This window comes from Nerophis ophidion, linkage group LG05 (assembly GCF_033978795.1).
Source record: "Nerophis ophidion isolate RoL-2023_Sa linkage group LG05, RoL_Noph_v1.0, whole genome shotgun sequence".
Lineage (NCBI taxonomy): Eukaryota > Metazoa > Chordata > Actinopteri > Syngnathiformes > Syngnathidae > Nerophis > Nerophis ophidion.
In genome coordinates, this window is record NC_084615.1 from 67,056,553 (window position 1) to 67,081,337 (window position 24,785).

General features: G+C 39.0%; 1 protein-coding gene across 8 annotated transcripts in view; it reads right to left on the reverse strand.

Moving 5' to 3' along the window:
- gria1a (glutamate receptor, ionotropic, AMPA 1a) overlaps window positions 1-24,785 on the reverse strand; it is a 210,400-nt gene that overhangs the window by 65,203 nt on the left and 120,412 nt on the right. For all 8 annotated transcript variants that reach the window (XR_009806936.1, XR_009806935.1, XM_061901832.1 and 5 more), the window contains 2 exons: window positions 12,841-13,047; window positions 8,701-9,146 (listed from right to left, as the gene is read on the reverse strand). Coding sequence is in view for 6 of the 8 variants with exons in the window: in XM_061901832.1 (XP_061757816.1) it covers window positions 8,701-9,146; window positions 12,841-13,047 (653 nt within the window). In the remaining 2 variants the exon portion in view is untranslated. The remainder of the gene's footprint in view (window positions 1-8,700; window positions 9,147-12,840; window positions 13,048-24,785) is intronic.

A 24,785-nucleotide genomic window follows, 5' to 3' on the forward strand; every position in this document is an offset into this window, starting at 1 on the left:
TGGAATTGCAACTGCATGGAAAGTCTATTACACTTTGTACAGTAATACAGTAAATGAGACTCAGAATGTAAGAAAACGAGCTATAACAACTGGACAGGACCATTTTCATAATTGGCTCAGTGTTAAATGGTAAATAAAAAATGGGATTTTATCATTAAAGAGATTAAAGTTTATTAACACATGAATGCACAAATGTAACAAAAATTGGGACGGTTGAGTACTGGTATCGATTCCCAGGTGTTTGCAATTGGTACCATATTGGTTCAAATGTGAAAGATTTCCTATTCTTATTGACAAAAATAATTAATCCTGCATGAGACACGGCAGTGTTAAGGATGCTCTTGTAATATTTCTGTAAATGTCGCAAGATGAGAGTAGTTAATATACACATTTCACTGCAACTTCCCTCAAACAAAACTGTTATATTTAATGACTAAAAGGTTATAAACGAAAATCTTACTCACTTGACTTTACCTACCACTGCTGTGATAATGCATGGTGTCAGGTTTGATACAATTTCATTTAAGGTGTGCAAACAAGATAGAAGCGAACACATTTGTTTTTGGGGTTAAGCTCCCCGATCAAACACCTGGGTAGTTTGAACTTTGGATTTTGAAATGCTCAAACAGAGAATATGTTATTGCAAACTGATACCATTGCTTTAGACAACGCTTATTCACACATTGATGCAACTTGTTGTTTTTGTTAGTAGGGATGGGCCATATGGCCTAAAATTTATATTGCGATATATATATTTATATATCAGCCTTGGTCTAACGCAGTTACAGGGGCAGTATTAGCCATACCAATAGTGATACTGACACTTACATTTTTCAAAATCATTGAATGACTAATTTTTTTTAATCACAATTTTATTTAGACAACAACACAGGATGGTGTTGTAACAATATCCATCTATCCATCCATTTTCTACCGCTCTCATCACAGGACCAACACAGATAGACAACGTTCACACTCACATCCACACACTAGAGACAACTTAGTGTTGCCAATCCACCTATAGTAACAATATCAATTAAATATTTGTATTATTGTATTCATCCAACCATCCATCCATTTTCTACCGCTTATTCCCTTTCGGGGTCGCGGGGGGCGCTGGCGCCTATCTCAGCTACAATCGGGCGGAAGGCAGGGTACACCCTGGACAAGTCGCCACCTCAGCACAGGGCCAACAGTATTCATATTGAGCAAAATAAAGCCTATAGTGCAAAATAACACATAAGAAAAAAATATTGTTGTCTTGGATTTTAATATTTTGTTTTTTGTCCTTAAAGTCCTAATGTGTCAAAGGACTTATATCCTGAGTTTATAAACAGATACAATGACAATTTTATGACAATAAGAAATATTGATCTAACACTGTCGTATTGACCATATACTGGTACTATACTTGGTAGGGCTGTGAATCTTTGGGTGTACCACGATTCGATTCAATATCAATTCTTAGGGTCCCGATTCGATTATATATCGATTTTTTCGATTCAACGCGATTCTCGATTCAAAAACGATATTTTTCCTATTCAAAACGATTCTGTATTCATTCAATACATAGGATTTCAGCAGGATCTACCCCAGTCTGCTGACATGCAAGCAGAGTAGTAGATCTTTTAAAAAAAAGGCTTTTATAATTGTAAAGGACAATGTTTAATCTACTGATTGCAATAATGTAAATTTGTTTTAACTATTAAACAAACCAAAAATACGCCCTATTTTATCTTTGTGAAAACATTGGACACAGTGTGTTGTCAAGCTTATGAGATGCGATGCAAGTGTAAGCCATTGTGACACTATTGTTCTATTTTATTATTTTTATAAATGTCTAATGATAATGTCAGTGAGGGATTTTTAATCACTGCTATGCTGAAATTATAATTAATATTGATACTGTTGTTGATAATATTCATTTTTGTTTCATTACTTTTGGTTTGTTCTGTGTCGTGTTTGTCTCTTCTCAATTGCTCTGTTTTTCGCAGTTCTGAGTGTTGCTGGGTCAGGTTTGGTTTTGGAATTGGATTGCATTGTTATGGTATTGCTGTGTAGTGGTTTGTTGGATTGATTAAAAAAAATAAAAAAATCGATTTAAAAAAAAATGAGAATCGATTCTGAATCGCACAACGTAAACGATTCGATCCGTACTCGAGTCGATTTTTTCCCACACCCCTAATACTTGGTATCGAACGATCCGCCCACCTTTGTTTACATTCAAAAACTTTAGCTAAGCGATTAGGGGTTAGCATATCCTTGTACATATTTAGCTATTATTACTCCTCTAGTTCTCCAGTGATAATACTACATGTAAGAAACAGTTTATCTGCCGTAATTGAGGCGAGCATTGCTGATTTAGAAGTGGGTTTGGAATGTGGAGTAACATTAGCCGCTAGCAAGAATATTACCCTGCGTTGAGGACTCAAATTTGCGGGACACATGTTTAATGAACATTCTTTGTCTCGATATAATGTTAGTATTAAAAGCTCTATCCTCGTTCATTTGTATATAATTTTTATCGTCTTTATAGCCAAGCTCTAGTTGGTACAGAAACAAACAAAGCGATCATTTAAACATAGCATTGCTAAGAGAGAATCAGTGTCTAAGATCATGTGACGTTTTATCTTTTATTTAAAGCTGCTCCTCAAAGCAAAAGTCTGAATTGTAGAATAATTACATATACTGTACATAAATCTAACATTGAACGCATAAATAATGCACATGTCGGTTAATGTTTAAAGAGACAAGAAGCCCCTGACCTACCCTGTTTCTGCTAGGTCAGTGCTTAAACAGTGATACCATCGTCATGATCCTCTCCTTCGCTCTTTAAAGTCCCTCTGGAAAGCTAAGAAAGTCGACGTGAGTTTTTTTTTTTTTTTTTTCTCTCCCCTCCATCCCCAGCGTTCACCTATTTCTCACCTTTTTTTGTAAGGGGTGCCGGAAGTTGGCAGACCCGTCAGCGATCCTGCTCTGTCTCCCTGTAATGTTCGTCTTATCTTGACTGGGATTCATACTTGCCAAGCTTGAGACCTCCGAATTCGGGAGATGAGGGGGCGGGGTATTGAAGGGGCGGGGTTCGGTGGTAGCGGGGGTGTATATTGTAACGTCCCGGAAGAGTCAGTGCTGCAAGGGGTTTTGGGTATTTGTTCTGTTGTGTTTATGTTTTATTACGGTGCGGATGTTCTCCCTAAATGTGTTTGTCATTCTTGTTTGGTGTAGGTTCAGAGTGTGACGCATATTTCTAACAGTGTTGAAGTTGTTTATACGGCCATCCTTAATGTGACCTGTATGGCTGTTGACCAAGTATGCCTTGAATTGACTCATGTGAGTGTATAAGCCGCATTTAAAATGTGACTGGGCCGGCTTGCTGTTTTTTATGGATTAGCAGACGTGTCGACAGGTTGTAGAGGAGGCTGGAGGAAGTATCTCTGAGGCACAACCCCAATATTGTTGTCCGGGGGAAAATCGGGAGGAATTCGGGAGAATGGTGGCCCCGGGAGATTTTCGGGAGGGGCACTGAAATTCGGGAAGGGTTGGCAAGTATGATGGGATTGTGCTGAAAATGTTAATTTCCCCTCCAGGGTTATCAAAGTATTTCTGATTCTGATTCTGATTTCAGACATTTAATGAGATGTTTAATTGGTGACTTTTGGAAAATATGGAAATCACTCTTGGAAATCCTCACAAATCAGAAAGGCATACTTTCTAAATTCATCCTAATTTCCCATCTTAAAGAGAAATCTCTTGACAAAATAAAAAAAAAAACGGGGAACCAGAATTTGGCAAAGTTTTGGATGACAATGACAGGAAATCTGCATTGATACAAATAAATGATAGCACATCTTGTTCAAAGCTTTATCTAATACAGTTTAAGGTTGTCCATAGCATGTATTTTACTCTGGCTAAAATTTCCAAAATGTATGCAAATATTGCAAATACATGTAGTCACTGTCAAGCTAAGCCAGCAGACATGACACACATGTTCTGGTCCTGTCCCTGTTTGAAAGCCCACTGGATGAATATTTTTCAACATCTTGCAGATGCATTAAATTATAAATTGACGCCTTATGCAGAATTGGCAATTTTTGGAATTCCACCAAACTATCAAAACCTTAAGCAGACTTTAAATGATAGTGTATACTTTGCATCATTAATAGCTCGTAGAAGGATTTTATTGGAGTGGAAATCACAGTTTGCCCCCATAGCCTCACTATGGCTAAAGGATCTCATGTTTTTCTTACATTTAGAGAAATATAAATATATTGGGCTTCACGGTGGCAGAGGTGTTAGTGCGTCTGCCTCACAATACGAAGTTCCTGCAGTCCTGGGTTCAAATCCAGGCTCGGGATCTTTCTGTGTGGAGTTTGCATGTTCTCCCCGTGAATGCGTGGGTTCCCTCCGGGTACTCCGGCTTTCTCCCACTTCCAAAGACATGCACCTGGGGATAGGTTGATTGGCAACACTAAATTGGCCCTAGTGTGTGAATGTGAGTGTGAATGTTGTCTGTCTATCTGTTTTGGCCCTGCGATGAGGGGGCGACTTGTCCAGGGTGTACCCTGCCTTCCGCCCGATTGTAGCTGAGATAGGCGCCAGCGCCCCCCGCGACCCCGAAAGGGAATAAGCGGTAGGAAATGGATGGAAAAAATGGATAAATATACTGTATTTCCTTGAATAGCCGCCAGGGTGCTAATTAATTTAAAACCTCTTCTCACTCCTGCGCTTACCAAAAGGCATGCGGTAAAACTAAGCATGCGCTAATTATTTCAAAACCTCTTATCACTCCGGCACTTACCAAAGGCATGCAGTAAAAATGTGCGTGTGATGTAAGCTTGGACCTTAAATCCTACTGAATAGCTCTTAATCTTCTTCCCTTTATGCGATTTCAAATTACCAGTACTGAAATCAGTCTCTTCCATTTGGAAAATGATGACAGGGGAAGTGTCACTCGTGACGTCACGAGTTTGACCAGGCGGTAATACTAAGCATGCACTAATTATTTTGCGAGTCGAGTTTGACCCGGCAGTAATTCAAGACAGGCGCAAGACAGTTTGACCCGGCGGCAAGTCAAGGAAATACGGTATTCTGAGGATTACACCAAAACAATTTGACTTGACCCAGGGCTGCACAATTAGATACATAGCTAAATTAAAGAAACTATACAATAAATGTGACACCATTATTGACAATGAACCTTTTCACTTACCTCGGTGCTTCTCAAATATTTTCTGTTACGCCCCTCGTAGGAAGAAGAAAATATTTTGCAACCCCCACCCCACTCGCCACCATGACTAAAATGATATATTAAATTTGTTATGACAATACCTTTGCATAACATTGTAAGCTCACCAAAAACAAGAGAAACACACCAGTCTTTCCTCGTCCCCCACGTGGTTACAGTAAAGCCAAGTGCGACATACGCTCATCATATTCTGGTACAACAAAAAAAAGCATGTTCCTCGAGGTAAGGCAAAAAAACCCCACCACCCCGACATTGCACCGTGCCCCACTGTTTGAAAAAGACTGACTTACCTCAACTCTTTTTTCTTTGTTGTTTTTAATCAGTGTTGTTTCTTTTTAAATCTGCAATTTTAACTTTTGTTGTTACCTTTTTTTTCCCTTCTATTCAGTCTCTGGCACTCACTGAGGGTGGACGCTCCCCTTTCCTCTCCTGCTTGCTTCTTTGTTTTGTCTTGTCTTTAACTTTCTTGTTGCCTCTTTTTGCACTGCTCTCCAAATCTAAACATTGGAACTATTTAACTGGCCTCAACAAAATTGACAAGATCTTGGGTTTGGGGGAACCTGCTGTCGTGACGAAGCGGTTGTTGCTGGACAAACGACGGAATCTTGGGAGAAGAAGGAGGGCCGGGTGCCTGGCGACCCTTTTCTGTCGAGGACGTGAAGATATCTACTTATTCGGAATTATGACAACAGGACATCTGCTGATTGGAGTAAACGTTGCTTTGGTTTGTCCACAAATTGGAAGTTGCTGGCAGTCTTCAAAGTACCCCAAAGCTGCCACAAATGATTGGAGGATGCGGGAAGAACTTTGGATTACATCGGACTGTTTACCCCGCAGTTTTTGAGGACCAGTCATAGACAATTTTAGAGTGAAAAGCAAATTTTATTTTCACTCGCATACAAATCTTTTTAACTTGGATTGTTTCCCTGGCTTCGAGACTCTCCCGAAGATCACTGCAAGCGAAGACACAACAAACTCCCTTTTTTTTGTCTTTCATGGATATACACCTGTTGTTGTGAACTTTGGACTAGCGGCGGCAAATACATCAAGGCCGCGGAACAGAGACACACTAAGGGCTTATACACACACACACATCCACATAAAAAATATACGCCACACCGGTGTTAATTTTGACAGCAAAATTTGATTTAGTTTTAATCATAGTCTTTTGACTATTATGTAATTTAGTTTTAGTCATAGTCTTTTGACTAAAATGTAATTTAGTTGTAGTCATAATTTAGTTATTTAAATTGTTTTAGTTTTAGTCTAGTTTTAGTTGACGAAATTACATAAGATTATAGTCGACGAAAACTACAGTAGATTTAGTCGACTAAAGGGTAATATGTAAACTTTCCCTTCAGTTTCTGAAAGTCAAAGCAAAACACAGCGGAAAAATCACCGCAACAAGTCGAATTTTGATGAAAATCATGTCTCAAACTTAGTATTTCACGAATAAGCCGTGTAATAAACGGGATAACGTTGAGTGAGTTGTATGTTGTGGAAAATGCTTAACTGTGTGTGGATTTCGGGGTGATTCGACTGTAAATGTCGCTTCAACTTTGTTGTGTTTTTCCCTGTAATCCTCGCGCTGCATTTCTTACACTGTCTTGTTATGTTTGACGTCAAATATAAAATTTCCCCATATGTCCTCTCTCCTCTTCCTCCCCGGCGTTGACATGTTGTCTTCTGCAGCGCATTCCCAGTCTCAAGCGCAAACTACGTTTACGTAACTTCCTTACCACGTCGCACTGATTGGTTCTCTTCCCAACTCCTCCCGCCTCTTCCTAACGAAATGAGTTCCGATTGGAATCTCGTCTCTGGCAGACATTTTCGTCTCGTTTTTATTCGTTGACGAATATGTCAATACACCTCGTCATCATCTTGGTCCACGTAAATTATTTTTTTATTTAGTTATTGTCTCGTTTTAGTCAGAAAAAAAAGGTCGTTGACGATAACTGTGACGAAAATTTTTCGTCAACAAAATTAACACTGCGCCACACATACACCCCCCCTTCCCCCAATCCAACACCCTCGACGCAAATCCCGTAGGGGTGATAAATGGATGGTAGGCGCCTGAGAGCTGCGACCTACCACCATGACCTTGAACTACCTTCCCTCTGTTGCTAGATATCTCGAGATGTATGTTGTAATATGTATATTTGCTTTGCTATGGAGGTTTTTTCTCACTCCGAACTGGGCCCCCTTAGGAGCCCAGTCTGGATTGTATTTTTTTTACTCATCCTTGTAAGGTTTACCTTTTTCCCATCTTTTACGGGGGCGCCTTATGGCGACCCATCAGCGTTCTTGTTCTGTAACCCTGTACACTGTTTGTTTGTCTAATCTTGAACAGGTTTGTGCTGAAAACAAAGTTTCGTTGTACTTGTTGCAATGACAATAAAGACCTACATACCTACCTACCTTATTGTGATTCTCTATCTGCTTGTGGTGAAGAGGAAGGCAGAGTATTGCTACCCACTGTGACTGAAATGTAGGACGGGCGGCGGGAGGGAGTGTTAATATTTTACTTTTATTATTTTTCTCGGATTTTCAATTTTTTTTTGTAATTTTTGTAATTTTTTTTGTATTTTTGGGGGGGTTGGGGACAGAAAAAAAAAACTTCTGTTCTTTTATTGTTATGATTTCCTTATCAAATGAATAAATAAATCCATCCATCCATCCATTTCCTACCGCTTATTCCCTTTTGGGGTTGCGGGGGGCGCTGGCGCCCATCTCAGCTACAATCGGGCGGAAGGCGGAGTACACCCTGGACAACTCGCCACCTCATCGCAGGACCAACACAGATAGACAGACAACATTCACACTCACATTCACACACTAGGGCCAATTTAGTGTTGCCAATCCACCTATCAGCAGGTGCATGTCTTTGGAAGTGGGAGGAAGCCGGAGTACCCGGAGGGAACCCACGCATTCACGGGGAGAACATGCAAACTCCACACAGAAAGATCCTGGGATTGAACCCAGGACTGCAGGACCTTCGTATTGTGAGGCAGACGCACTAACCCCTCTTCCACCGTGAAGCCCTGAATAAATACCAAAAAAAAAAAAAAAAAAGGAAACAAGAAGCCCCTGACCTAACCTGTTTCCGCTAGGTCAGTGCTTAAACAGTAATAACACCGCCATGATCCTCTCCTTCGCTCCTTAAGGTCCCTCTGGAAAGCTCAGAAAGTCGACCCGAGTGTCTCTAATTTCAGACATTTAATGAGATTTTTAATTGGTGACCTTTGGAGAATGGCTTCTTGCCATCGCATATAAGAGCACTAATGGGGATGTGGCACGGAACATTCAATACTCCCACCAGGATCTGTCAAAGAGTAAAATATTTACCTTTTCCCACGAAGAATTGAAAAGATCAATTGACTTTTGGATTGGTTTGAGTGAAAGGCAGATTTAAATAGCAGGTATCCAATAGCTGATATCTAAATGAAAGGTCTTACCGTGGGGAGATATCACAGCCTTGCTGCATGAAGGCGCCCAGCGAGAACCACAAGGAGTTGAAAATCCCAAACTCATTGGTCTGCTCGGCGCTTTGCTGGTTGGTGTTCTGCTGGGTGGTGGTCTGGCTCTGCTGCAAGCCATTGGAGGCCGCCGCCTGAGTGGGGCTCTGCGGCTCGCCTCCTTCCTCGTAGTCGTCCGCGTGCCACTCATACGGGCTGAAGCGGCTGACAAGGAAGAGCACCACGCTGACGCCAATGTAGGCAAAAACAATGCACATCCAGATCTCATAAGCCAGGGGGTCCAGGAAGGAGAACACTCCAGGTTTGGACTTTGTGGGTTTCTTGATCATGATGGAGATACCCAAGGACATGAAGGGCTTGGAGAAGTCGATGACTTCCTCACGGACCAAGGTGATGGTTAAAGGAGCCACAGCCACGTCGGCTTTCTGAGGAAGGGGAAGAAGTCACACTTTGTGATATACGTACCGGTAGCGTGGATTATATTACCCAATTTAGCAGAGTTTTATGTACTGCAAGAAAACGGGTGGAATACACTCGTAATATTTATGTTTTTGACATTTTCACCAAAGCCTAGTTTCGACCCGACTGTATGGCTCGTAACTATTTACATAACTGATGCAGCTATCGTCTTTCTGCTTACACACACACACACCTCAGTGGAGCATGGACAGGGTTTTAAAATGTATCGTGACAAAGTGAACTAAGTTGCTTGGTGGGATTGTGCCTTTGCTGGGCAAAACATTAGGTACACCTGTGCAATGAAATGGAACCAGATGGAATGCATGGAAGCTTTACTGGGGCAAAAACTATTTGTAAATGCATATCTCAATTTGTGTGTGTGTAATCAGATCCGTATGCCCGTATTCTAATTGTAACAATGTTGAGAAGTCTGTTTTTGTGAAAAAAAATAAAAATAACGTGTTGAGATCATCTGTGTCTGCGTTTAGATTTTTGTATGTGTAAAAAAGAAAAATCTGTCTGTGTTCAACTCTGTGTGAAGCGATTGGCTGTCTTTTTACACGTGACTTTTGCTTAATTTCCACCGTAAAATATATGAGTGTGTGCTGCAATCTTTACACATAAAAAAAAAAAAAAAAAACTTTAACTTCACCTTTTCTTTACATATACCAGGGGTCGCCAACCTGCGGCTCTTTGGCCACTCTGATGTGGCTCAGCTGCGATATCCCCAACCCCCCCGATTGTTTCGGGGGGTTTCCGTATTTTGGTGACTCTCCCAGACATCACCCGAGGTTAACATTCTCCGATTTTCACTCGGACTTCAATATTGAGGGCGTGCTGTGATGGCTTTACTTTTAACGTCCTCTACAACATGTCATCGCGGCCGCCTTTACACCACGCTATCTGCGCGCCGGACGCATGCATTTTGCTGCTTCTATCGTCACACATACGCGATCGCAAGGCATACTTGGTCAACAGCCATACAGGTTACACTGAAGGTTGTGATATAAACAAGTTTAACAATCTTACTAATATGCGCCACACTGTGAACTCAAACCAAACAAGAATGTCAAACACATTTCGGGAGAACATCCTCACAGTAACACAACATAAACACAACATAACAATTACCCAGAATCCCCTGCATTCATGACTCTTCCAGGTTTCTGCGCCCCCAAATCCGCCCACCTCAACCGACGCACGGAGGGCGGGGGTGTGGGTGGTGGTGCTAGCGGGGTGTATAATATAGCCTGGAAGAGTCATGGATGCAGGGGATTCTGGGTAATTGTTATGTTGCGTTTATAATGTGTTACTGTGCAGATGTTCTCCCAAAATATGTTTGTCATTCTTGTTTGGTGTGGGTTCACAGTGTGGCGCATATTAGTAAGAGTGTTAAAGTTGTTTATATCACAACCTTCAGTGTAACCTGTATGGCTGTTGAACAAGTATGCCTTGCAGTCGTTTAAGTGCATCTGCCGAAGCCACATAAAACATGTTGCTGGGCTGGCAAGCTGTTTGCACATGTTGTAGAAGGCGTCAAAGGCAGTGGCTTCATAGCACGCCCATATTATTGTTATCTGCGTGACCAACAGCAGATAATCGCGAGAATGGTTGCGGCTCCCATTGTCTTCTTTATTTTGTGAAACCGGTCAAAACGGCTCTTTGAGTGGTAAAGGTTGCCGACCCCTGACCTATACATATACTCCCCACTTTTCAGTACCTAGCACCTAGGGATTTTAACCAGGCCAAAGTTAGATCCGAATGTAGGGCAATACCGATAGTCGATACCAGACAGACACTATTTACCTGAAATGTCATGATCATCGAATCATTTCGTCACTACTGTAGTGCAAAAATTATGATAAGAAATAAAAATGTAACAAAAATATAAAAAAGAACAAAAAAAAAAGAAAATATGAAACCTTTTATCTATTTGTGAAAATGAAATAAAGTCACATTCAACCCTTTTTTTCCCGATGTAGACAACATTAGTTCAGGTCCAAGTGAAAAACAATGTACTTAAAGTTCTTACATTTGGACTAAAGGTTCTTCAATTTGGACTAAATTATCCCACAATTTTTGATTTGTGACAACCTTATTTCTATTTGTGAATATATTGGAATTTTGTTTTGAATACAACTGGCTTACTATGGGATGCATGTTCAGCAGTGTATAACTGGAATGTGTGATGTTAGACTGATAGCAACCGTCTTTGATCAGGCTATTAAAAATTTAATTGTATAATTAATATATGGAATATACGTACATATTGTATTGTCGACAAATAAAAACAATGTTTTTATTGTTGTTATTTTGCACAACAGTATTTTATTTTTATTTTTTTAAGTACGTGCAAATCTCAACAAGGACGCCCTGAATATTTTTGCACACGCAGGAATCTAAACACATATATGCAAATTGGAACACACACATACACACTGAAATATACTTTTGCAAATGGTTTTGCTCCAATATTACTTCCATAGAAGAACTGTGTCAAAAAGTGTTGTCTATAATATTGTGGTTCGGCACTGTAGAATACTGAGACGCATATTCTAATACAGTGGTTCTCAAATGGGGGTATTTGTACCCCTGGGGGTACTTGAAGGTATGCCAAGGGGTACTTGAGTTTTTTTTTAAATATTCTAAAAATAGCAACAATTCAAAAATCATTTATAAATATATTTATTGAATAATACTTCAACAAAATATGAATGTAAATTCATAAACTGTGAACAAAAATTAAACAATGCAATATTCAGTGTTGACAGCTAGATTTTTTTGTGGACATGTTCCATGAATATTGATGTGAAAGATTTATTTCTTTGTGAAGAAATGTTTAGAATTAAGCTCATGAATCCAGATGGATCTCTATTACAATCCCCAAAGAGGGCACTTTAAGTTGATGATTACTTCTATGTGGAGAAATCTTTATTTATAATTGAATCACTTGTTTATTTTTCAACAAGTTTTTAGTATTTTTTAAATCTTTTTTACCAAATAGTTCAAGAAAGACCATTACAAATGAGCAATATTTTTGCACTGTTATACAATTTAATAAATCACAAACTGATGACATAGTGCTGAATTTTACTTCTTCACCTCTTTTTTTCAACCAAAAATGTTTTGCTCTGATTAGGGGGTACTTGAATTAAAAACAAACTCACAGGGGGTACATCACTGAAAAAAGTTTGAAAACCACTGTTCTAATACATTGGTTATGTTTGGAAAACAATATAAAAACACTTGTCAAACAGCTCTTCTACCTCAAACAGCAATATTTAAAATATTGTTAAGTCTTGGGCAAATGCCAAATAAGAAAAAAAGTAATGAATGGGTTGAACAAAGATTTAATTGCTTCTTAATATTGCTTAGAATTCCACTTTTTGTGGTGTATGCAGAATGTGAATGTGTACTCATTTGACTATCAAACAAAGGTTTCTTCACCCTAATTAAACTCCACATCCACAGGTAATTACTCTTCTGTATTCTAAACCCAACAAAAAGCAAGCCAATAAACAAAACATAATGTCAATGGTGTTGCCTAAAGTGAATCCAGTCAAATAGCAAACGCATAGAGTACTTGCAGAGGTACTCTATCCAGCAGAATTCCCCCACAGTAAAATAAGAGGGAAACCCAACATATAGCTGTCCACTCACCCCATACACAAGTTCTCCAACCATGCCGTTCCACATCTTGGTTTCAGGGTCTCTGGCTCCGTATTTGCCGTCTGAAACAATCTTCAGTTTGTACTGGTAGCCAACATGTTTTGCTATCTCTGCAGCCAGCTCCACAATGTAGCCCTCATACTTATCATTCCCGACAAGCTGCTCATGGTTTTTCTTCAGCATCACATATGGAGACTCCTGCATGAAAGAAAGAAAAAACAAAACGATAGAAAAGTTACTGAAAGAAAAAAATACAAAATACTGATCCAAAGAAACATCTCTATTGATGCGTGGCTATGGCACACGCTGCAAGTATTCTTGCGGTTCTGCTCTGTGCAGCAGCAGAACAGTTTGTCAGGTTAATTAAAGCAGAGACAGCATTACGGCTCATATTAAAAAGTCGGACAGTCTGCTCATGGTTTTTCTTCAGCATCACATATGGAGACTCCTGTAGGAAAGAAAGCAAAACAGTATGATAGAAAAGTTTCTGAAGTAAAAAAATAAAAAATACTGATCCAAAGAAACAACATCTCTATTGATGCCTGGCTGTGGCACACGCTGCAAGTATTCTTGTGGTTCTGCTCTGTGCAGCAGCAGAACAGTCTGTCAGGTTAATTAAAGCAGAGACAGCATTATGGCTCATATTAAAGCCGGATACTGTGTAAGCATCACAGTTATTTATTACAATTCTTGCCTCTTAACAGCGGCAGAAAAGTATACTACTGGTCTGAAGGTGTAAGTTAAAAAACACAAAAAAACACCAATTACGATGGTGCCTCGGTTTTTAGTATGTTCACCTAAAATATGTCTCGGTTTTCATACACTTTTGCTGTACGATTTAACACACTTGGGTGACTTTTTTTTTATTGAATGCATTTGCAAAATAACACAACAAAGAACCAAATAAAGTTGCATTATACAGTAATAGTATGACCAAAGTCAACGAGAGCAAATGTTTCCAGAGTGTCTGCAAACGCACCATAAAGCTACGGTAAGGTTAGGTAAAAGTGATGTTAAAGGGGACATATGATGATTTTAATCTTTATTTTAAAACACTTCCTTATGGTCTAGAACAGGTGTGTCAAACTCAAATACAGAGTGGGCCAACATTTTAAACTGAACAAAGCCGCGGGCCAAGGTTGAACAAACTAACCTTTTAATAGGGACCCAAACAAGTTTTGCATTGAATATTGAACAAGCAAGGCTTATATAACTTTATAGTGACATGCAAAATAGAGTTTCAAATAAACATGATAATAATAATAATAAAAAAATATCAATGGCACATCAAATTCTATAATGTAGCGTCCCAGAAGTGTTAGTGCTCAAGGGATCCTGAGTTTTTGTTCAGTTGTGTTTATGTCGTGTTACGGTGCAGATGTTTTCCCGAAATGTGTTTGTCATTCTTGTTTGGTGTGGCTTCACAGTGTGGCGCATATTTGTAACAGCGTTAAAATTGTTTATTCAGCCACCCTGAGTGTGACCTGATCAAGCATGCCTTGCATTCACTTATGTGTGTGTAAAACCCGCTTATATTGTGTGACTAGGACGGCACAATGTTTGTATATAGGAAAAGCGGATGTGATGCAAGGTTGTAGAGAATGCTAAAGGAAGTGCCATTAAAACAATATTGTTGTCCGGGTGGAAATCGGGAGAATGGTTCCCCCGGGAGATTTTCAGGAGGGGCACTGAACTTCGGGAGTCTCGGGAGGGTTGGCAAGTATGAGGATTAGCGGTGTTAGAGCGGTATCGCCGCTGTATAGTACCGGCAGGCCAACTCTAATGTTTAATTTGATATTGCCTCAAGGGCCAAATGAAATTACACGGCGGGCCAAATTTGGCCCGCGGGCCAGAGTTTGACACCCATGTTCTAGAAGGATAATATGTATTGGATAGGATTTGGTGTACATTTTTCACACATTTTGCTTCATAGTCACATTTGTTATTTTTATTTAATTTAATTTTTTTTCACATTTAAAACCCGGTTTTTGAGTGTTTGTGGGGGCTTTCCCAGATTGCAAATCAATCAATCAACATCAATATCCCTTATTAGTGCTCAAATTTAACTGCAACCGCCCTCATAATTCACCGTAATTAAAGCCCAAAAAAATGTACCAACATTTGCGGCAAGAAAATGCTGTGACCGCCCTTGACTTTTTACTTATTGATGATATAACGGTGAACGGTATAATGATAATTTGTAATAATTCCCGAGGGTTAGTAATACCGTAACATGTTTTAATTCCCGAAAAACTGTCATTTATTAATGCATTTTAGGCAACACAAAGTCAGGCGCATGCGCACTTGTGGTGTTTGGCTTGATTATCATGGCGGACAGACGACAAAGACTTTGCTGCGGACATTTCCATTCGTAGTAAACGGAGCCAAGCGCTTGGTTCAACGTTATTTCCCCTGGCTTGCGTGTGTTTAAGAGTGCACTGCTGTGTTTAGGTGGAGACAGGTGTGGACAATTTTGGAGACGGACACGCTTGTCCCCACACTAAAAGTACACAGCGAAGGAGAAAACTATTGGATGCTTTGCAGCAGGCGATGTGCCGTGAACTTGTCACAATTTGTTTTTAAAGTCTTTACTTTGTTTACAGGGATGTTCACTTTTCCTTTATTCAACTGCAAACTGTATACAGTGGGGCAAAAAAGTATTTAGTCAGCCACCGATTGTGCAAGTTCTCCCACTTAAAATAATGACAGAGGTCTGTGATTTCCATCATAGGTACACTTCAACTGTGAGAGACAGAAGGTGAAAAAAAATCCAGGAATTCACATTGTAGGAATTTTAATGGTAAATTAAGGGGGGGAAACATCATGCTTTGGGGCTGTTTTTTCTGCTAAGGGGACAGGATGATTGATCTGTGTTAAGGAAAGAATTGAGCCAAAACCTCCTTCCATCAGTGAGAACTTTGAATGGTTGGCCAAAAACTTATTTTCCACCATAATTTACAAATTATTTAAAATTCGCACAATGGGAATTCCTGGATTTTTTTTCACATTCTGTCTCTCACAGTTGAAGTGTACCTATGATGAAAATTACAGACCTCTGTCATCATTTTAAGTGGGAGAACTTGCACAATCGGTGGCTGACTAAATACTTTTTTGCCCCACTGTAAGTGTTCAAATAACATGAATACTAGCTAAAATGTTTAGTCATCTCATTGAATTGAACGCAGGCGGTGAAGATTGTTTATCCGATCAGAGAGGTTTTTATTAGTGGCCAAACTGTTGTACTGAAAAAAAGCTTGTTTATTAGACTTAGTCTTCCATTAGCCAAACTGCTTTGTGTTTTATTTTGATACCAATTTTTTTTTTTTACACTTATTGTGTTTTTTTCATGTCACTAAGGTGTTACTTCAAAAAACATTCATGTGCTACAGCATTTTGTTAATGTTTTATTGTGTATAGTAAATTCCTATATGACATGTCTGCTCAAACTCATAATGGATTTGTTCCAATACAGCATCTACATGTACATATAAATGTACATAAATTAAAAAAATAAATACAATTAAAAAATTAAAATAGAGATAAAGGCATCATGTGACGACAAAAAGCTGAAAAGTTGATGTTATTAAAGAATTAAAAAAACTAATATTTGTCTATAAATACATTTATAACAGTAATTTATAGTCTTTTTAATAGACATTACAAATGACATGATGGTATTATGTTCACACCCCCAACACTGCTTTACTAAACAATCAGTAATCATGATTTCAATATTGATAACAATAATATTAATTACTACTTTGGCCATAATTGGCAGCCCTAGATCTCATACATGAACACTATTTTGTTTCCCCTATTTTATATATATAAATATAAAATATATATATATATATATCTCCTGCTTCAAAATAAAATAATGTTTGCCTTGGTGCCCTTCTAACTTGCCTTGGGGCCCTAAAATATGAGCCCGACTTTAAGGCAACACTTGCCTTGACCTTAAAAAGTTAAAATTCGAGGCCAGCTTTATTTCACCTGTTTGTAAACTAATTGCGATTAAAACTTATTTTTCAACACTGACCTGGCCTAGAGGGTGGCAAAACAAAGTTATATAAATAAATATAAAAGCAACAGAAACAGCAGAAGTCACACTTCACAATTAAACATAATGTACTTACATATATCAACATAAAAACAATTTATGAAATGTTTCAGTAAAAACACCTTAAAACAACTACAATGCCCAATTGAAACAGTTTCTCGATCATTTAAAATGACCAAAAAAATTCCCCCAAAGTGATCAGCTCAGGTAACCTCAGATCATTTGTAAATTATTCCATGATCGTGAAGTAGCGTATCTAAAAGCCTTTTTTCCAAGATTTGTATTGGCTCTAGGAACAAAAATTATAAGTATGTCCTGCGACCTTATGTTGTAGCAGCTGGAGTCTCTACACTTAAAATAACACAAATAAGGGGGAACCAGACCAAGAAGTGATATAAATGGAAAACACAACCATCGAGAACATCTGCATACTGATAAAGATGGGACAATTTGCCTTTGAAACCACACCCTACCCTCTACAAAAGTAGCAAAATGTATCTTCTAAAAATGTACACTGTTACTGTAAATAGTAGTGTCTAGATACAACTTTTTTTTTTTTTTTTTTTTTTTTTGGACTTCCGATACGATACCAAATCTTGCGTTTTGGCTGATACCGATACTAAGCCCGAAACGATGGTAGATATGAAAAACACTAACTTTGTAGCAGAAGTGTTAATCTGAGTTTTGGTGACATCCAGTGATCATGAAATTTCATGAAAATCAGCTCATGATGCAGGAAGCTGAATGATCCAGAGCAACTGTTAGTGAATATTATCTAATACTCTTCTACCTTGGATAATTAGTATCTGTAAGTGTTATGCAACTATATTTATTTGATTCTTGTTTATATTGACAAAGGTCGTGTTTTAGACTGCAATGTTGTTCAATAAAGGACACTTATTATATACATCTTGCTTGGCTGTTATGTACAGTAGATGCTAGTATGCCATGTTTACCTTTTTGTAAATGACGACTAAAATAAAACAAAAGACCAACTTTGTGGGCTTATTGGACGGCATTTCTATGTATCGGAGCGACATAGCAGACGTTTTAGATACAAAATCAATATCATCCGATACTTGTTTTTCGCTGATATTGGGCTGATATCTTTATCAATATCAGATCAGGACACCAAAAACAGTAAAATATAGATCTTGAAAACAAACATCAAAACAATTTTTTCCAGTCATGGTCGAAAAATAAACTTCATGAACATTAAGGATTTGGTCACAACATTAGGTACGCCTGCACGATAGATACAGAGCTGTATACATAAAAAAAAAAAAACCCTGCTTTTAGCAGCATTGCATGTCACACGTCTGTGCTATTGTGCGCATGCCAACGTTAGATAAAAATAATACTCTTATATTGTGTTTTTTGAAAGTCAGCTGGCCTCATGCAGAGCTCCTCCCTCTCTGACTGAAAGCTTTACTTAATGTCCAAATAAGTACATCCTCCTCGCTGTGATGTCACAATGTAAGCTGACCGCAAAACCCCATGGGCAGAGGCATCCAAAACTGCGTGCGGTCTCACGCCCAAATGCATGGATCTTATGATTTGATGCTTTGACACTGTTTAAAGAGGAACATTATCACCAGACCTATGTAAGTTTCAATATATACCTTGATGTTGCAGAAAAAACACCATATATTTAAACGCCTTTCTATTAATTGTTATCAGTGGTGCCGTCACCTAGGTAGTCAGTACGCCATTTTTTCAAACACATTACAAACATCAAGTCTAATCAGCTCTGTTATTTTCCGTTTTCTCGACTGTTTTCTATACCTTGAAGACATCATGCCTCGTCGGTGTGTTGTCGGACGGTGTAACAACACGATCAGGGACGGATTCAAGTTGACTTACGTGGAGTGTGCTTCGATTAGCAAGGCATGCTAATCGATGCTAACATGCTATTTACGCTAGCTGTATGTACATTTGAAACTAGATACCCACATTTAATGCGAAACAAACACTTACCAATCGACGGATTTTAGTTGCTCCAGTGTCACAAGATGCGAAAGTCCCGATCGTTTGGTCTGCTAAGGCAGACATGGCACAGAGATGTATGGACATCCTGCGACACTCAATCGAAGGCGATCGCCGAATAGGATCAACAGCTCTTCGCTCAATAGCTTCAGTTTCTTCTTCAATTTCGTTTTCGCTATCTGCCTCCATACTCCAACCATTCGTTTCAATACATGCGTAATCTGTTGAATTGCTTAAGCCGCTGAGATCCGAGTCTGAATCCAAACTAATGTCGCTATATCTTGCTGTGCTATCCGCCACGTTGGCATCACTAAATGACGTCACAGGAAAATGGACGATGGATTTAAAGATAGAGAAAATCAGGCACTTTAAAGCCTTTTTTTGGGATATTCCATGATGGGTAAAATTTTGAAAAAAACTTCGAAAAATAAAATAAGCCACTGGGAACTGATTTTTTTTTTGTTTTAACCCTTCTGAAATTGTGATAATGTTCCCCTTTAACATTGGGTATAAAACATGATTTTTAAATTTTTTTTTTGGGGGGGGGTACTAAAACGGTTTAAACTAACTTACAATATATTTCTACGGGGGGAAAAAAGTTTTGGTTTTCATGGGATTTGGTTTTAAACAATGCCTTTACAATGGGTTCATAAACGAAACTGAGATACCACTGTATATTAAATTATATACTTGATGTTAATTTTTGTCGTCATACTTTGAACACATGACAATCATTTCCAGCACAATTAGAATGGGACAAGGAGCAGATAAGGCAGTGAGGAGGCAAAGGAAGACTATAGAGATGATTAGACTTGGACTCTGAAAAAATGAGAGAGCAGGTGTGTGTGTTTGTGTGTAGGTGTGTGTAGGAAGGATGATCTCTGATCCCTTAGCTGTCTGCAAAGTAATTATGTCACAGCATTTGTACACCTCACACTGATTTGGTGCTGAGAGATGCGACACCTGGCTTTGCCTTTCCAAAAATAGTTTCCTATGACTACTCAGAAGTTTAAAATAACCGCCAATTAGGTTTGGAAACGCTACAATTCCTAAAAGTTTATATATACATGTACATATTACTTTGCCATACAAATTGTGTGCTGAGGTGATCAAATGCTGCTATCATATTTCATGAGTGTAAAGGAGGAAAAAGGGGAATTCCTTTGCAAGTTATCTAGGGTTTTCTGCTTGTTATGGTTGAGGTTAAGGTGATCTGTTTTAGACTACTGGTTATATATATATCAGGGGTCGGCAACCCGCGGCTCCGGAGCCGCATGCGGCTCTTTGGCAACTCTGATGCGGCTCAGCTGCACAATCGCCGACCCCCCAAATTGTTGCGGTGGGATTCCGGAATTAAATGCCTCTCCCGGACATCACCCGGAGCCAACGTTCTACAATTTTCACTCGGACTACAATATTAAGGGGGTGCCGTGATGATATTACTCTTAACGTCCTCTTGAACGTCATCGCGCCCGCCATTCACGGAATGCTATTTGCACGCCGACCGGACACATGCATTTCGCTGCTTCCATCGGCACATGTATGAGATTGCAAGGAATACTGGGTGACACAGAGTACACTGACGGTTGTGATATGAACAACTTTAACACTCCTACTAATATGCGCCACATTGTGAACCCACACAAAAGAAGAATGACAAACACATTTCGAGAGAAAATCCTCACAGTAACACAACATAAACGCAACACAACAAATACCCAGAATCCTTTGCAACCATGACACTTCCTGATTATGTTATACACCCCGCGAGCACTAACCCCCCCCCCCCCCCTCCCTGCGTGGTTGAGGTGGGCGGGGTTTGTTGCTCGCGGGGTGTATAACATAGTCAGTAATTATCATGGATGCAAAGGATTCTGGGTATATGTTGTTTTGCATTTATGTTGTGTTACTGTGAGGATTTTCTCCCGAAATGTGTTTGTCATTCTTCTTTTGTGTGGGTTCACAATGTGGTGCATTTTAGTAGGAGTGTTAAAGTTGTTTATATCACAACCGTCAGTGTACTCTGTGTCACCCAGTATGCCTTCCAGTCGTGTGCGTGCATCTGCAGAAGCCTTTCACAACATGTTGCTGGACTGGCAAGCAGTTTGTACGTGTTTTGGAAGGTGTTTAAGGCAATGGTTTCATAGCATGCCCTTATTCTTGTCATCTGGGTGACCACCAGCAGATATTGGTGAGAATAGCCGCGGCTCCCATTGTCCTACTCATTATGTGAAACGGGTTGATATGGCTCTTTGAGTGGTAAAGGTTGCTGACCCCTGAATATATATATATATATATATATATATATATATATATATATATATATATATATATATATATATATATATATATATATATTTATGTATTGGCTAAAGCATAACCGACTGTACATGACACTGAGAATATACTCAAACAAACATATATGCAGTAAAGATACCAAGGCCTATAAATAAATCTACCTGTTCTCAACCTTGGAGCATGAATGTAGATGAATTATTTAGGCCACCACACCGCCGCACATACTGACACGATGCACGGTTTGCACGCAAATGCAAATACAGTGGAACCTCAAACGTCAAATAACACTGAGGTTTCACAAGTTAGAAGTTCCATAGTAATAGTATACATCTACACAAATTCAGGCAAAGGAACTGGGTTATTGATGTTGTCACTTTGTTAAGGTAAATTGTTATGTTTTTCTAGAGCTGTTAAAACGATAAAACATTTAAATCAATTTAATCACAGGTTTGCAGTGGTTCAATTTAGAATAATTTCAATTAATTACATTTTTTGAAGGGAATATGTATACAGTCAAAGGGCTCTCTAATGTTGACAACACTGGCACTTATTTCCGAGTTCTGGACCTAAAAAATATGTCTACAGGTAAAATACCCCACAAAATGTACAGGTATACACTAATGGTTTTAGGCTTGTTTTATAATGAGTTTCATTTTGTCATGTCATTTTGGATTGCTCAGTTGTATCTCCAAAATGTGGGCAGGCTTGCATCAGCTTCCTAACGTCGCCTTCAAAAGACTGGAGAATATTTATATATTGAGTGGTATGTTTTAGTTGCATTTTATTGGTTTTTCACACAGACTTTGAAGGAATCATCAAATATGTCTGCCAGATGCATTGTAGCAGGTTGTAGAAATACAACTAAAAAATATTTTGCAAATAAGGGGAATATGAGGAAAGTATGGACCTCTCCAGTCAAATTGACCTGTGCAGAAGGGCATGGATCAAGTATATGTGCAGTGGACGTTTTAGTGATTCTGACTTTGAAGGAGGAGGGTTTTGGTCTGATTTTGGATGGAAAAATGTTAAAGACTGAAGCTGAATGTGATTCCGAAGATCAGGACACTATGTCAGAAAAAAAAAAAACGAGAGAAAAAGAAGGCAAGCCGCTATTTGCGTCCTCTTTTACTGATGTTTTCCTCAAGATGCTTGAGAAAACGCTGAATGAGCATGAGGAAACACACTATGGTGTCTATGGAAAAGACGATGGAAGAGCAGGAAAGTCCGGAAATGGTGATTCTTTTATACTTATATTTTGCTCATAATGTTAACCATATCAGTTTTTAAGTAATCATAGACCAGGGTGACGAAAACATGCAATGAAATGATCACAATAATACTATTACATGCCTTTATATACACATTGGGTATGCGGAGAAATGGGCTTCAGTTCTGTAAATGACATCACACCATGAGGGTATCGAGGCATATCGAGTCTGGCGATGGAAAGGGGGTGCTCCAAGTACTGTTAGTCATCTACAGATTACGCAAAAAAATATTTTATATTATGGAAAATGTCTGCCACTTTCATTTTCAGGAGCAAAAAAAATACACAGCTAATTTAATAGTGAAATGACGGTAATCTGGACGCTATGGGATGGTTTCCTGCTGGCTCCGCTGTGAACGGGACTCTCGCTGCTGTGTTGGATCCGCTTTGGACTGGACTCTCGCGACTGTGTTGGATCCATTGTGGATTGAACTTTCACAGTATCATGTTAGACCCGCTCGACATCCATTGCTTTCCTCCTTTCTAAGGTTCTCATAGTCATCATTGTCACCGACGTCCCACTGGGTCATTATTGTCACCGATGTCCCACTGGGTGTGAGTTTTCCTTGCCCTTATGTGGGCCTACCGAGGATGTCGTGGTGGTTTGTGCAGCCCTTTGAGACACTAGTGATTTAGGGCTATATAAGTAAACATTGATTGATTGATTGATATGGGTCTTTTAACCCGCATTAGTCTTAATTTTGACAGATGTCGTTGTATTATAACCACTGGTACATTTTTCTGACCTTTTAGTTTCTGTACTTTAAAGTGCATTTGTTTAGCTTAGACATTGTAGTTTAGTGTAGCCGTGGAGTGGAGGTAGCCAGGAGTCATTGCAAAGCGATCACTAGTCTGCATTGAAAATCACAAAAATCAAACACAACAAGAAGCATTACTTGACAGTCTTGAAGAGATTCGGGACTAAAAGTGTCAAGAACCATTTCACATTTAATCTCATCTAATTTCAAATCGGCATAGCTCTTGATTTGATGTTAGACTATTACACATTACACTACAAAACAACATAATTTTTTTCCTCGATAGTAGTTGGTTTGATAGGTTCATTCTCTGGGCTCGTTGCAGCCTTAGAATGACAGCATAGACCTCAGCAGAGAATTGAAATACAAAACAAAGTTCAAACCAGCAAAAATGCTATTTGTTATTAAAACAGCTTGTGACTTGGACCGAGCAAAAAAAAAAAGGTGCAGATTTCAAGAGAAAACAAGCTCATGAAAGTGTTGCTCTAAAGCACATCCAGTCTACTTTCCTCCAGATTTCCTTTTCATGCAGCCGGTGTGAACATTGTATTGAAGCCCCATGTTGGCGGAACCGCACATCGCCTCAAGGACCAGGTTGGCCAACAAAAAAGTTAAAAGGTGTAAAAGCTCTGCTGCTACACCCTTCAGCCTAATAAATGTTAACACCTAATCTCTTCTCTTTGGTATATAGAGACTCAAAAGCAATTTATCTTCCCTGAAAGGGGGGCACTGATAGGAGATTATGTCAGTGAAAGTTATTTTGGGTTTGTACTCTTGGGCGACTGTAACCTTCATGTTTAAAGGAGGATTCTTGTGACTGATTTCTGATTAGATTCCAAAACTCACTTTATAGCTAGAAGCACTTTTAATTCCGGCGAACAGACTGCATTACTGTTGGAGCCTAGTAAAACACTTCTGCAGCATTATGACACAAATCTGTAGCCTTCCCTATATGAAACAAATGTAGCGTGAATGTGTTAAACTGCAGCTATGCCGTAGCAACTCAGGAATATGCTCCTGTTATAGTCCTCACAACTTAATTCTGTGAATTTCTCCGAAGAAAACGGCTTAGTTGAAATCCTTCAACCCATCAACCTTCATAGCAGAGATCAGCTGCACACAAACTGCCTCACTCGACCACGGAATGCACACAAAATGTCTAAAATCAGCTATCTTGCATTTCATCCAGAAAATGGAAGGTTTGCTCCAAGTCCAGTAATAATACATGGCTGCTCTGATGCTCAGAGATAAAAAGCATTCATACTTGAAAATACACCAGATGTACAGCCAGTAAACTGGAACGGAGCTGCAGGCATTTTTAGACACTGAATTTATTCTCTGATATCAAATTTTCTGCACGAGGCAGAATCTGAGAACATCCTGTGCCTGCATTGATAGAATTACATCTTTATTATTGTCCTCTGTATTAAAAAAAAAACTGGTATTTTCAACATTGCTCTTAAATTCCAATGAAATGTCAGGTATAACTTTGCTGTCAGATGAATTGGCCCGCCATTGTGTGCTGTTTTATTTATAAACTCAAACTATTATACAGACACCAGCTGCA